Source organism: Salmo trutta, chromosome 18 (assembly GCF_901001165.1).
Source record: "Salmo trutta chromosome 18, fSalTru1.1, whole genome shotgun sequence".
Lineage (NCBI taxonomy): Eukaryota > Metazoa > Chordata > Actinopteri > Salmoniformes > Salmonidae > Salmo > Salmo trutta.
In genome coordinates this window covers 47541529-47556985 of record NC_042974.1, presented here as the reverse complement: position 1 = coordinate 47556985, position 15457 = coordinate 47541529, and the positions used below count along the sequence as shown (strand labels likewise).

Sequence of the window (15457 nt, the reverse complement as noted above, 5' to 3'; positions counted from 1 at the left end):
GGATGACCAGGGATGTTTGGTTGATAAGTGCGTGAATTTGACTATTTTCCTGTCCTGCTAAGCATTCAAAATGTAATGAGTACTTTTGGGTGTCAAGAAAAATGTATTGAGTAAAAAGTACAATATTTTCTTTAGGAATGTAGCAAAGTAAAAGTAGTCAAAAATATAAAATTGTAAAGTACAGATAACATTTTATTAGTCACATGCGCCGAATACAACAGGTGTAGTGTAGACCTTAGTGAAATGCTTACTTACGAGCCCCTAACCAACAGGGCAGTTTAAAAAAAACGATGAGATAAAAATACCCCCCAAAACTACTTAAATAGTACTTTAAAAGTATTTTTACACCACTATTTTTGTTCATGTGTAGTATGAATAAATCAAAATAAAGTTCATGAAAATATATAAATCATTATTTGAATGTTGGTAACCCGTATAAAAGTGATAATGCCCTCGAAACCGGTGTTTGGAGGATATATTGGCATGGTTTGCCGGCCCTCGACAACACCCGTACCACATATATCCTCCAAACACCGGCTTCTCTGGCATTATCACTTAAATGTGCATGTTCAGTAGCCAAACGTTGTCGAATAGAGCCTATACATGACTCCTTGTTCTACATATCGGAGGCGTTTTTCTTCTACATAACGTCGTTATCTGAACGTTACAAAAAACATGGTCCTGCTGAACGACCGTGGGATGCATTCATTAACTCTTGCAATGGAAACCGTTGAGTGTTTAAGAACCAAACAGAGCGAAAACGAGCAGAGACCCAAAGGAATTTGTCCAATAAAAACTATTTTTGTTGAAAAAATGTTTTGCAACAGGATCAGAGTAATGAATAAACCCCTGCATTGAAATTCATACTAAAAACAATCATTTGATTTTGATAACATTTATAAAAAATAAAATGGTACAAACTGACCAAATCATGTTTCTTCTCACATTTATTGGTTCAGCACAGGTTTTAGTGCTGTACATCTAAAAAGTGCATCGCAATGAACCCTAATAACATTTATTCCAAATGATCGTATTTTCAGTCATAAGATTGCCAACCATTTCAAAAGAGAAAGCCTTGGGAATGGGTGGGGAAGGATATAAGCGGCATATCCTATAGGAGCAGGTACCTACACTACAGTTTCCCCATTTAGAGGGGTCTAGCAGCATACAGGGTAGCAAAAGTAAACTTATAGTAAAATGCATGTTCCACCTTGAAGCCTATTCATAGGTTGTGGAATGCTCAAAGTTGCAGATAAAAAATGTGATGTTTAGAATCAGCTCGCTTGGACATAGAAAGAGTTGGTCTGTCGTGTGCAATCTATTTCTATCTGTGAAATATGAATGCTTAGCCCTGAATGCCACTGATGCTGGCTGAAGCAGAAACAGACTGACATCGCAGGTACCAAACGTTTGATCCCACTGACAAAACAGTAGCCATGTGCCACAATACTCACCAGGAAATGGGATGGAAAGACATGTCACACACAGTAGTACTAGACATGTAAACGACACACAGAAGTAGCATCCAAGGCTAGGGGGCAGAGGGAAAAGAAAAGCGATTTAGTCTCTGCCATGGCTCTCGAAGGAGATGGACAGTCTTCCAACTACTGATTCAGTGCTTCTACAGAGAATTGTACGACCAGAGACAGAGCACAGTGGAAAATAAAAACCAGTATAACCTTACGTGTTTAGTGTAATTAGCGGTTTACGTTTTCAAGTGCAAATATTCTTCTATAACATCTAAATATATACTATTTTCTAGCGAGACTAGGAAGTATGCTAACGCAGGACTAAATATTTTCAAATAAATTAGGCTTCATCATCACATTCGTAATCTCAATGATCCATTGTTAAACAGGGAAACAGACAATAATAAGCCAGTGGAATGATTTGATAGTGTAGTCAGTTGTCCCCATAGAAGGGGCTTGATCAATTTTAATCTATACTAATTTATTAGTTACTTTATAATCCACATTTGTTAGACTTTCTATGCACAGTAGAGTTGAATATGAACACACATTCTTAGTGCCTGTGTTTCTTGGACTGCAAGTACAGTGTGTGTGTGAGCTCCTTTGAGAGCTGTAGTATTACTAACCTCCTCCAACCCATATCCCTTTACCCCTACTCTATGCCACATGGAGTAGAATGAAGCTTCCCATAAACACTGATCTAAGGTCAGTTTTACATGCCACCTCCGGAAGGTTAGAAATTGATGGGAGGCAAATATAAAATCTGACCCTAGATCTGTAAATAAGCACAACTTCCTACTCCATGATGCACAAAGTGCCCCCTTTCTCTTTTTATTTCTTGGCTTTGCCCTGGGCTGCCACGGCCTCCATAGCCTTCCTGACGGTTTCCTCGTCCCCCAGGAACTGCATGGGCTTAACAGGCTTCAGGTTCTTGTCCAGCTCATACAGGATGGGGATGCCTGTGGGCAGGTTCAGCTCCATGATGGCTTCCTCAGACATACCTGCAGGGGGTAGCACATAGGGGTTATGGTTAAATCAGTGACGACAAAATAAATAATGTAAATTAAACAATCATAACAAACAAAGTGTATACAAAAACAATTAGCACACAGATGGACACTTACATTTCATATGTGCAGATTAGAATGTGTAGGAAGTAAAACGATACTACCACAGACCAGTACTTCCTAGAAACCAAGCAGAATAAATTCCAATTCCAGTCCTGGAGAGAAACGGTGTGCAGGCTTTTGTTTCAGCCCAGCACAAGCACACCTGATCCAACTAATTCTGTTCATTAAAGGTTGATTTCAAAACAGGTGTATTAGTGAAAGGCTGTAACAAAAGCCTGCACATCCTGTGGCTTTCCAGAGATCACGGTTCCAGGCAGTTCTTACTACTTACCCTCAAGATGCTTGACAATGCCCCTGAGGCTATTGCCATGGGCAGCGATGAGAACCCTCTTGCCCTGTTTGATCTGGGGCACAATCTCGTCGTTCCAGTAGGGCAGTGCCCGGGCGATGGTGTCCTTCAGGCTCTCACAGGATGGAAGCTGCTCTTCCGACAGGTCGCCATAACGACGGTCCTAAATAAAAGATGGAGATATTTAGCATGTCAACAAACAGAAAAATGCCTAACAGCAACCTGGGCCTAAACCCTCATACCACCATATTGCTTCCAGTCAATCAATTGCATTTATAAAGCCTTTTTTACAATCAGCAGTTGTCACTATAGGCTGTGTTAACACAGGCAGCACAATTCTGATATTTTGCCCAATTATTGGCAAAAGAACTGATGGGTCAAAAGACCAATTAGTAAAACATATCAGAATTGACCCAAACTGCTACAGACATATCTATCCTACCCTGCCTTTCTAAGGTCTTCGAAAGCCAAGTCAACAAACAGATTACTGACCATTTCGAATCCCACCGCACCTTCTCCGCTATGCAAGCTGGTTTCAGAGCTGGTCATGGGTGCACCTCAGCCACGCTCAAGGTCCTAAACGATATCGTAACCGCCATCGATAAGAAACAATACTGTGCTGCCGTATTCATCGACCTGGCCAAGGCTTTCGACTCTGTCAATCACCACATCCTCATCGGCAGACTCAATAGCCTTGGTTTCTCAAATGATTGCCTCGCCTGGTTCACCAACTACTTCTCTGATAGAGTTCAGTGTGTCAAATCGGAGGGCCTGTTGTCCGGGCCCCTGGCAGTCTCTATGGGGGTGCCACAGGGTTCTACTCTTGGCCTGACTCTTTTCTCTGTATACATCAATGATGTCGCTCTTGCTGCTGGTGAGTCTCTGATCCACCTCTACACAGACGACACCATTCTGTATACATCTGGCCCTTCTTTGGACACTGTTAACAACCCTCCAGACGAGCTTCAATGCCATACAACTCTCCTTCCGTGGTCTCCAACTGCTCTTAAATACAAGTAAAACTAAATGCATGCTCTTCAACCGATCGCTGCCTGCACCTGCCCGCCTGTCCAGCATCACTACTCTGGACGGTTCTGACTTAGAATATGTGGACAACTACAAATACCTAGGTGTCTGGTTAGACTAAACTCTCCTTCCAGACTCACATCAAACATCTCCAATCAAAGTTAAATCTAGAATTGGCTTCATATTTCGCAACAAAGCATCCTTCACTCATGCTGCCAAACATACCCTCGTAAAACTGACCATCCTACCGATCCTCGACTTCGGCAATGTCATTTACAAAATAGCCTCCAATACCCTACTCAATAAATTGGATGCAGTCTATCACAGTGCCATCCGTTTTGTCACCAAAGCCCCATATACTACCCACCACTGCGACCTGTACGCTCTCGTTGGCTGGCCCTCGCTTCATACTCGTCGCCAAACCCACTGGCTCCAGGTCATCTACAAGACCCTGCTAGATAAAGTCCCCCCTTATCTCAGCTCGCTGGTCACCATAGCAGCATCCACCTGTAGCACACACTCCAGCAAGTATATCTCTCTGGTCACCCCCAAAGCCAATTCCTCCTTCAGCCGCCTTCTCCTTCCAGTTCTCTGCTGCCAATGACTGGAATGAACTGCAAAAATCTCTAAAACTGGAAACACATCTCCCTCACTAGCTTTAAGCACCAGCTGTCAGAGCAGCTCACAGATTACTGCACCTGTACATAGCCCATCTATAAATTCAACCCAAACAACTACCTCTCCTCCTACTGTATTTATTTATTTTGCTCCTTTGCACCCCATTATTTCTATTTTTACTTTGCACTTTCTTCCACTGCAAATCTACCATTCCTTTTTTTGCATTTACCTCCCTTATCTCACCTCATTTGCTCACATTGTTTATAGACTTCTTTTTCTACTGTATGTTTGTTTTACTCCATCTAACTCTGTTGTGTGTCAAACTGCTTTGCTTTATCTTGGCCAGGTCGCAATTGTAAATGAGAACTTGTTCTCAACTTGCCTACCTGGTTAAATAAAGGTGAAATAATTTAGTTCTTAAAATTCTACTGAATGGTGTTTGTGTACTAAAATATGCTTCTCTGTTCAAATCTGGTTAAAATATTAAATGTAGTGAATAAAGCTCTCATTCCTTTCAGTAATTTCTTGCTTTTCTGAAGTCTACCAACACTTTACATTTTAGTAATTTAGCAGACGCTTTTATCCAGAGTGACTTACAGTAGTGAATGCATACAGTTTCATACTGGTCCCCTGTGGGAAATCAAACCCACAACCTTCGCGTTGCAAGTGCCATGCTCTACCAACTGAGCTGGACAACCTTGCCAGCAGGCATGCCAGCTAAGATAGTTACACAAGCTAGCTACTCTAACTTGTTTCATACTGCAGCCTGAAATGGCTACTTGGTAGCTAGTTAGAAAATTGCTAGGTGGCTAGTAGTATCATCCCCAGCTTCCAAATTGGCATTCGTCCCCCCTCTTCCCTGTAACTATTCCCCAAGTCATTGCTGTACATGAGAATGCGTTCTCATACTACTTACCTGGTAAAATAAGCGTACAATAAAAATAAAGAATGAAACAAATGTAACAATTTGGGAAGGAATGCACCTTCAACTGTCCAGTGCTTTTGGTTCTACATTGAATAAGTCAGACAAAGTCATTGCATATTTCCATACGTTTAGCCTGTAAAGACCAGTAGGCCCATGCCTCTGTGCTGTATATCTCTGCTAGTCCTACTTGGTGATTTTTTAAACACGACCCAACAGTGCAAATGACGCTTACACCAATCGATTCTGATCTCAGCTGAACTTTGAACTTTACCCTCCTATATCACACTCCTCTGCAATACATTAACTCAGAGTTGAAACACCAAAAGTCCTTGATATACAAGAGCACCATGAATACAAATATATATTTTTAAAGGCCCAGCGCAGTCAAACATGATTTCCATGTGTTTTATATACACGCCGTGGCCAGTTTATTGCCCAGTTCACAAAAATGGTTTGCTCCTATAGACAGTGGCCATCGCTTGCTATATGAAGGCATTGAAGCAGTCAGTTACTGCTCGATTTAATGTTAGAATGGGCAGAACGAATGACCTTGAGCGTGGTATCATTGTCGGTGCTAGTCGTGCCGGTTCCAGTATCTCAGAAAAGGCCGGCCTCCTGGGTTTTTCCACGCACAACAGTGTCTAGGGATACCGAGAATGGTGCGACAATCAAAAAAACTAAGTCAGCAGCAGTCCTTTGGGTGAAATCAACGAGCTGTTGAGAGGTCGAAGGAGAATGGCCAGAATCGTGCAAGCTAACAGGCGGCCACAAACAAGCAAATAATGGCGCTGTACAACAGTGGTGTTCAAAACGGCATCTTGGACCGCCTAACTTGTCATCCTTGTCACGGATGGGCTATTGCAGCAGACAACCACACCGGGTTCCACTCCGATCAGCTAAAAACAAGAAGCGGCTCCAGTGGGTACGCGATCACCAACACTGGATAATTGAGGAGTGGAAAAATGTTGCCTGGTCTGACAAATCCTGGTTCCTGTTGCGTCATGCTGATGGCAGAGTCAGGATTTGGCGTAAGAAGCATGAGTCCATGGCCCCATCCTGCCTGGTGTCAACGGTACAGGCTGGTGGCGGGGGTGTGGGGAATGTTTTCCTTGACACCAATTAACCAACTTGTCCATGCCCTGAAGAATTCAGGCTGTTTTGGAGGCAAAGATACCTAATAAACTGGCCACTGAGTGTATATTTCCACACTATGACGTTGGAATAATACTGTGAAACTGAATATTGTGATAATGCCCTTCTAGTGTAAGAGCTGTTTAAAAAGACCCCCTGAAATTTCAGCTTGTTTTGGTGGGATGGAGTTTTGGCCTGTCTGGTGACATCGCCATGTGGTAAATTAATTAGACCAATAAGAAAGAGTTCCAAACCTCTGACAATAACAGCTAGTTTTCCACTCCCCACTCAGACCAAAATTCTTACTTGAGAAATTGCTCTTGCTAAGAAGTAATTATTTATTGTTAACCATTGATGAAAACAATCACAGTAAGGTACTTAATTGTTACCCAGAAATTATTTGATATTGAGATAAAAGCGGGTGCAATGGGCCTTTAAAAGATGCATGTACGTACAGTGCACTTGGAAAGTTCAGTACCCTTGACTTTATCCACATTTTATGTTACATCAATATTCTACTATGGATACAATACATTTTTCCCTCAATCTACACACAATAACATGAACAGGTGTTTAGAAAAAAAATTAAAAATAAGAAACAGAAATAACTTATTCACATAAATATTCAGACCCTTTGCTATGAAACTCGAAATTGCGCTCAGGTGCATCCTGTTTCAATTGATCATCCTTGAGATCTTTCTACAACTAGATTGGAGTCCACCTGTGGTAAATTCAATTGATTGGACATGATTTGTGTGGGTGGACCGTTTGAGTTTGTCCGTGATGTGTACGCTGAGGAACTTCTCCACTACTGTCCCGTCGATGTGGATATGGGGGGTGCTCCCTCTGCTGTTTCCTGAAGTCCACAATCATCTCCTTTGTTTTGAGTGTGAGGTCATTTTCCTGACACCACACTCCGAGGGCCCTCACCTCCTCCCTGTAGGCCGTCTCGTCTTTGTTGGTAATCAAGCCTACCACTGTAGTGTCGTCTGCAAACTTGATGATTAAGTTGGAGGCGTGCATTGCCACGCAGTCATGGGTGAACAGGGAGTACAGGAGAGGGCTGAGAACATGCCCTTGTGGAGCCCCAGTGTTGAGGATCTGCGGGCTGGAGATGTTTCCTACCCTCACCACCTGGGGGCGGCCCGTCAGAAAGTCCAGGACCCAGTTGCACAGGGCGGGGTCGAGTCCCAGGGTCTTAATGACGAGTTGAGGGTATTGGGTGTTAAATGTCGAGCTGTAGTCGACGAACAGCATTCTTACATAGGTATTCCTCTTGTCCAGTTGGGTTAGGGCAGTGTGATTACGATTGTGTCGTCTGTGGACCTATTGGGGCTGTAAGCAAATTGGAGACGTCTAGGGTGTCAGGTAGGGTGGAGGTGATATGATCCTTGACTAGTCTCTCAAAGCACTTCATGATGACGGAAGTGAGTGCTACGGGGCAATAGTCGTTTAGCTCAGTTACCTTAGCTTTCTTGGGAACAGGAACAACGGTGGCCCTCTTGAAGCATGTGGGAACAGGGATGGGATAGGGATTGACTGAATATGTCCGTAAACACACCAGCCTGCTGGTCTGCGCATGCTTGGAGAACACGGCTAGGGATGCCGTCTGGGCCGGCAGCCTTGCAAGGGTTAACACGTTTAAATGTTTTACTCATGTTGGCTGTGGTGAAGGAGAGCCCACAGGTTTTGGTAGCGGCCCGTATCAGTGGCAGTGTATTGTCCTCAAAGTGAGCAAAGAAGTTGTTTAGTTTGTCTGGGAGCAAGACATCGGGGTCCCCGACGGGGCTGGTTTTCTTTTTGTAGTCTGTGATTGACTATAGACCCTGCCACATACCTCTCGTGTCTGAACCGTTGAATTGCGACTCTACTTTGTCTCTATACTGACGCTTAGCTTGTTTGATTGCCTTGCGGTGGGAATAGCTACACTGTTTGTATGTTTCCGGTCACCTTGCCCTGGGTACATCACCGATGCACTTGCTAATAAACTCGCTCACCGAATCAGCGTATACATCAATGTTGTTGTTCGACGCTATCCGGAACATATCGCAGTCCACGTGATCGAAGCAATCTTGAAGCGTGGAATCAGATTGGTCGGCTCAGTGTTGAACAGACCTGAGCACTGGCATTTCCTGTTTTAGTTTGTCTGTCTGTAGGCTGGGAGCAACAAAATGGAGTCGTGGTCAGATTTGCCGAAAGGAGGGCGAGGGAGGGCTTTGTATGCATCACGGAAGGAAGAGTAACAATGATCCAGGATTTTGCCGGCCCGGGTCGTGCATTCGATATGCTGATAAAATTTAGGGAGCCTTGTTTTCAGATTAGCCTTGTTAAAATCCCCAGCTACAATAAATGCAGCCTCAGGATGTGGTTTCCAGTTTAGAGTCCAATGAAGTTCTTTCAGGGCCATCGAGGTGTCGGCTTGGGGGGGGGGGGGGGATATACACGACTGATTATAATCAAAGAGAATTATCTTGGTAGATAATGCCATCAGCATTTAATTGTAAGGAATTCTAGGACAGGTGAACAAAAAGACTTGAGTTCCTGTATGTTGTTATGATCACACCATGACTCGTTAATCATAAGGCATACACCCCCGCCCTTCTTCTTACCAGAGAGATGTTTGTTTCTGTCGGCGCAATGCGTGAAGAGACCAGGTGGCTGTACCGACTCTAACGTATCGCGAGTGAGACATATTTCCGTGAAACAAAGAATGTTACAATCTCTGTCTCTCTGGAAGGCAACCCTTGCTCGGATTTCGTCTACCTTGTTGTCAAGAGACTGGCAAGTAGTATACTTGGTACCGGTGGCCGATGTGCCGATCTACGGAGCCTGGCCAGAAGACCGCTCCGTCTGCACTAGAGGTCGACTGATTAATCGGAATGGCCGATTTCAAGTTCATAACAATCGGTAATCGGTATTTTTGGACACTGATTTGCCTATTTTTTATACCTTTACTTAACTAGGCAAGTCAGTTAAGAACACATTCTTATTTTCAATGACGGCCTAGGAACGGTGGGTTAACAGCCTTGTTCAGGGGCAGAACGACAGATTTTTACCTTGTCAGCTCGGGGATTCAGTCTTGCAACCTTACGGTTAACTAGTCCAACGCTCTAACCACCTGCTTTACATTGCACTCCACGAGGAGCCTGCCTGTTACGCGAATGTAGTAAGAAGTCAAGGTAAGTTGCTAGCTAGCATTAAACTTATCTTTTAAAACAATCATAATCACTAGTTAACTACACATGGTTGATGATACTACTAGATTATCTAGCCTGCGTTGCATATAATCTATGCGGTGCGCATTCGCGAAAAAGGACCGTCATTGCTCCAACATGTACCTAACCATAAACATCAATGTCTTTCTTAAAATCAATACACAAGTATATATTTTTAAACCTGCATATTTAGCTAAAAGAAATCCAGGTTAGTAGGCAATATTAACCAGGTGAAATTGTGTCACTTCTCTTGCGTTCATCGCATGCAGAGTCAGGGTTTGGGCCGCCGGGCTCGTTGCGAACTAATTTGCCAGAATTTTACGTAATTATGACATAACATTGAAGGTTGTGCAATGTAACAGGAATATTTAGACTTAGGGATGCCACCCATTAGATAAAATATGGAACGTTTTGTTTGAGATGTTAGGTCATTAATATGGTCGAATTCGGAAACTAAGGCTTGTATTTCTGTGTGTTTATTATATTATAATTAAGTCTATGATTTGATAGAGCAGTCTGAGCGGTGGTAGGCACCAGCAGGCTCGTAAGCATTCATTCAAACAGCACTTTCGTGCGTTTTGCCAGCAGCTCTTCACAATGCTTCAAGCATTTCGCTGTTTATGACTTCAAGCCTATCAACTCCCAAGATTAGGTTGGTGTAACCGATGTGAAATGGCTAGCTAGTTAGCGGGGTGCGCGCTAATAGCGTTTCAAACGTCACTCGCTCTGAGACTTGGAGTAGTTGTTCCCCTTGCTCTGCATGGGTAACGCTGCTTCGAGGGTGGCTGTTGTCGATGTGTTCCTGGCTCGAGCGAGGAGAGGGACGGAAGCTATACTGTTACACTGGCAATACTGAAGTGCCTATAAGAACATCCAATAGTCAAAGGTATATGAAATATAAATCGTACAGAGAGAAATACTCCTATAATAACTACAACCTAAAACTTCTTACCTGGGAATATTGAAAACTCATGTTAAAAGGAACCACCAGCTTTTATATGTTCTCATGTTCTGAGCAAGGCACTTAAACGTTAGCTTTCTTACATGGCACATATTGCACTTTTACTTTCTTCTCCAACACTTTGTTTTTGCATTATCTAAACCAAATTGAACATGTTTCATTATTTATTTGAACTAAATAGATTTTATTGATGTATTATATTAAGTTAAAATAAGTGTTCATTCAGTATTGTTGTAATTGTCATTATTACAAATAAATAAAACACTTTTACAAACAGCCAATTAATCGCTAGCAGCTTTTTTTGGTCCTCCAATAAATCGGTATCGGCGTTGAAAAATCATAATCGGTTGACCTCTAGTCTGCACCTTCTACGGCGCCGTTGTTTTGGGTCGCCTGCTGGGATCCGATCCATTGTCCTGGGTGGTGGACCAAACAGAATCCGCTTCGGGAAAGTCGTATCCCTGGTCGTAATGTTGGTAAGTTGACGTTGCGCTTATTTCCAATAGTTCCTCCCGGCTGTATGTAATAAGACTTAAGATTTCCTGGGGTAACAGTGTAAGAAATAACACAAAAAACAAAGTACTACATAGTTTCCTAAGAACGCGAAGCGAGGCGGCCATCTCTGTCAGCGCCAGTAAAAGCACATGACAGCGCGCTTGGAGTTTGCCAAAAAGCACCTAAAGCGCTCTCCTCAGCAGAACACACAATCCATAATAGTCTCTGGCACTACCCCTCTGACAGAAGACTGGGTTGCCATGACGGAGGCCTTGGCATCTATGTAATCAGACAGCCCATACTCTGATCATGTTTCCTGTTAAAGGGCCGGTGCATCAATGAACTGGGGAAAACACATGGTGATACTTTGAGACATGCTTTACTGTAGCCCTCAGAAACATACTAGCACAGGGAGAAACTCAATCGTCAACAACATTTAAATCTGTCAAGATTTCCACTATAGGCTCTTCCCAATGCGAGTGAGCTAGCCTAAAGAAAGATTTATATTCTGTTGTCTGATGTCATATATCAGGCAAAATCTTATTAATAATAGTGAGTGTGTGTGAATGCGTGTCCCTCACCTTGCTGATGATAGTGTAGAAGTCATGGTCTGGGTCCATGGTGGGAGGAGGGATATCGAAGCTCCGCCTCCAGATCTTCACCTGAGCCTCTCCATGCTTGGCAGCAGTCTCTGACTTGTTTAACCCCGTCAGGCCACCGTAGTGGCGTTCGTTGAGGCGCCAGGTCCGGTGGACAGGAAGCCACATCTGGTCAATGCTGTCCAGACACAGCCAAAGAGTGCGGATGGCCCTCTTTAGAACTGAGGTGTAGCATACGTCAAACTCATAGCCAGCATCTGAGGAAGAGAAAGGTTGTGAGCAGGTTTGATTCATGATGATTTGTGGGTGGGTGGATGGATGGATCAACAGAGTAAGACTAGGAAATCAACAAATGGTCAAGTTCTGGGTTGGGACAAAAGCTTATGCTAGGTCGACAGGACCAGGAATGGATTCGATGGAGAGTACAACACCTGGACACTACTGTAGACTATTTTTACATAATTCAAGCAAGCAACGTCATCATCTCCATCACTCCAGTGTTAATTTGCTAAATTGTAATTACTTCGCTTCTATGGCCTATTTATTGCCTTACCACACTCACGCCGTTTGCACACACTGCATATAGACTTTTTTCCCCCTATTGTGTTATTGACGTACGCTTGTTTATTCCATGTGTAACGCTGTGCTGTTTGTGTCGCACTGCTTTGCTTTATCTTGGCCAGGTCGCAGTTGTAAATGAGAACTTGTTCTCAACTAGCTTACCTGGTTAAATAAAGGTGAGAAAAAAAATGAAAAAAGTCGCTGGTTAAATTCATCAGCTGACATAGCACGGGTTACTAAAAGTCTTCGTTTTGGGCCAAATATGACTATTTAGTCAGAAACACCAGATATTTCCCTAACCAATAGAATAAGGCTTGATTTTACTACCTGTACGAAGCAGCACGTCTAGAACTGCAGGTTCACATCCTTCGGAAAAGCTGTGACGTCAAAAGCGGTGGAGTCGGGATCTCCGTTGCTCATTTGTCCACAGTGAAAGGGGGCTGAACTAATAGGCCACCAGAGGGCATTCTATTAATGTCCCGAGCGAACCGGGTTAGCGTTGATTGCATTCGATTTGGAGCCGGCTGCGTCCCGGGCGTGAGCCAGGTGACCCCGTTTTGGCCACCAACACGTTGAGTAATGAGTAGGATTCTGTGTTTTCACATGCAGAAGTGATTGCATTTGATACAAAAGCTTATCTGCCTTCCCAGTGAATCATGTTGCCTTGTTGACAACATGAACGAGAGCCGAAGATTACTGTTCGATTTGAGAAAGACGCTCCTTCCTCACCGCTTTTGACCGTTCACGTAATAAGCCATAGCCCGGTGCACTTAATCGAACTCCTTATTAGAACGGGGCATGAACAAAGTGGAAATGAGGGCGTGATTGACAAGGGGAGACACCACCATTCTATGTCAAATCGATGGAATTGTCGTGTAACAAGTGGTTTCACATCTACATGTTTTATTGTAAATCATCAATAATAGTTGAGATCCCTTCAAGCGGCAAAAAAAATGCCAAATGTGCAGGCACAGGTCTTTCAATAAACAGAGAATGGAAATGTACAATCAGTCAGTTGCATTAGTGAGGACATTTGATGTGTTGTGTCTGGTATACTATCCTACAATGCAAGTAACTAGCTGGTCAAATAAAATAGAACTAGAATCCACCTTTCAGGGCCTGTCCTCCTCTCCTCGCCTCCCGTTCTCCAGTCTCGCTCAGATCGGCGTCGAACCAGCCACAAAATCTGTTCTCCTGGTTCCAGTTGCTCTCTCCGTGGCGGATCAACACCAGCTTGTAGGCGGCCATAGTGATAGAAGTATCTTAATTTGAACAAGCTCCGTATATAAGGAGGAAACGCCGCTGTTCAAGTTGAAAAGAAGCAACAGAATGGCTGGACCCAGCCAGCTACTTTTGAAGCTAGAAAATATGAGTGATGCGATTGGTTATTTTCTCACTCTGTGTTTCACACCAATCCAATAGGATCCCGCTGCAGTAGGCCTACTTCCTGAATATTTCTCGACCAATGAAATAAAGGTAGGCGGGCACATGGGCCCATGACCTTCACAGTGAACAGGTATTTTATAGCTGTATTATAATGTTTTGTAGTTTGATACCTACAATGTGACTACTACCACATTTCAGTGGCATCAAAAGCAACCACTGAATTTGGACTGAAAATGATGAAGGATTGTAAATGTTATGATAGAATACTTAACTACCAGCGCCCCAATCTCACCTGATTTATCACATTCCTTTGATCAGTTGGGTGGATCATTCAGAATACGGATCATTCAGAATAATTCAGAGTCATCGCGACAGTTTTAGTAATCATCACTGCATTCTCAACCATCTTTGATGTCAAATAGGTCGATCAATTTTTTTCAAAATTATAAAACGCAACATGCAGCAATTTCAAAGACTTTACTGAGTTCATACAAGGAAAACAGTCAATTGAAATAAACAAATTAGGCCCGAATCTATGGATTTCACATGACTGGGAATACCGATATGCATCTGTTGATCACAGATACCTTTAAAAAAAGGTAGGGATGTGGATCAGAAAACCAGTCAGTAACTGGTGTGACCACCATTTGCCTCATGCAGCGCGACACATATCTCCTTCCCATAGATTTGATCAGGCTGTTGATTGTGGCCTGTAGAATGTTTGTCCCACTCGTTTTCAAAGGCTGTGTGAAGTTGCTGGATATTGGCGGGAACTGGAAAATGTGGTCGTAGACGTCAATCCAGAGCATCCCAAACATGCTTAATGGGTGACATGTCTGGTGAGTATGTAAGCCATGGAAGAACTGGTACATTTTCAGCTTCCAGGAATTGTGTACAGGTCCTTGCAAGATGGGGCCATGCATTATCATGCTGAAACATAAGATGATGGTGGTGGATGAATGGGACAACAATGGGCCTCAGGATCTCGTCACGGTATCTCTGTGCATTCAAATTGCCATTGATAAAATGCAATTGTGTTCATTGTCTGTTGCTTATGCCTGCCCATACCATAACCCCACCAACACCATGGGGCACTCTGTTCACAACGTTTACATCAGCAAACCGCGCACTCACACATCGCCATACACGCTGTCTGCCATCTGCCCTGTACAGTTGAAACCGGAATTCATCCATGAAGAGCCCACTTCTCCAGCATGCCAGTGGCCATCGAAGGTGAGCAATTGCCCACTGAAGTCGGTTATGACGCCGAAGTCAGGTCAAGACCCTGGCGAGGACTACTAGCACCAAGATTAGTTTCCCTGAGACGGTTTCTGACAGTTTGTGCAGAAATTCTTGGGTTGTGCAAACCAACAGTTTCATCAGCTGTACGGGTGGCTGGTCTCAAATGATCCAGCAGGTGAAGAAGTCGGATGTGGAGGTCCTGGCGTGGTTACATGTGGTCTGCGGTTGTGAGGCCAGTTGGACGTACTGCCAAATTCTAAAACAACGTTGGAGGCACCTTATGGTAAAGAAAGGAACATTAAATTATCCGGCAACAGCTCTGGTAGACATTCCTGCAATCAGAATGACAATTGCACATTCCCTCAAAACTTGAGACATCTGTAGCATTTGGTTGTGTGACAAAACTGCAC

At 43.5% G+C, this 15457-nt stretch overlaps 1 protein-coding gene across 1 annotated transcript; it reads right to left on the bottom strand.

The window, feature by feature from the left end:
• Positions 1-929: 929 nt before the first annotated feature.
• On the bottom strand, positions 930-13787 carry LOC115153403 (phosphoglycerate mutase 1). The gene is made up of 4 exons (XM_029698817.1): positions 13529-13787; positions 11841-12115; positions 2871-3051; positions 930-2470 (listed from the first exon to the last, which is right to left on the bottom strand). The coding sequence occupies exons 1-4, from the start codon at positions 13665-13667 to the stop codon at positions 2301-2303; spliced, it is 765 nt and encodes a 254-aa protein (XP_029554677.1). The 5' UTR covers positions 13668-13787; the 3' UTR covers positions 930-2300.
• Between the last annotated feature and the right edge of the window lie 1670 nt (positions 13788-15457).

Bases quoted from the DNA above. Each gene is read 5' to 3' on its own strand.
- LOC115153403 (XM_029698817.1), bottom strand. From the start codon at position 13,667: ATGGCCGCCTACAAGCTGGTGTTGATCCGCCACGGAGAGAGCAACTGG. The intron at 12,116-13,528 runs GTGGATTCTAGT...TCTCTTCCTCAG, and splicing joins AGGAGGACAGGCCCTGAAAG to ATGCTGGCTATGAGTTTGAC. The intron at 2,471-2,870 runs GTAAGTAGTAAG...TACCCCCTGCAG, and splicing joins CATTGTCAAGCATCTTGAGG to GTATGTCTGAGGAAGCCATC.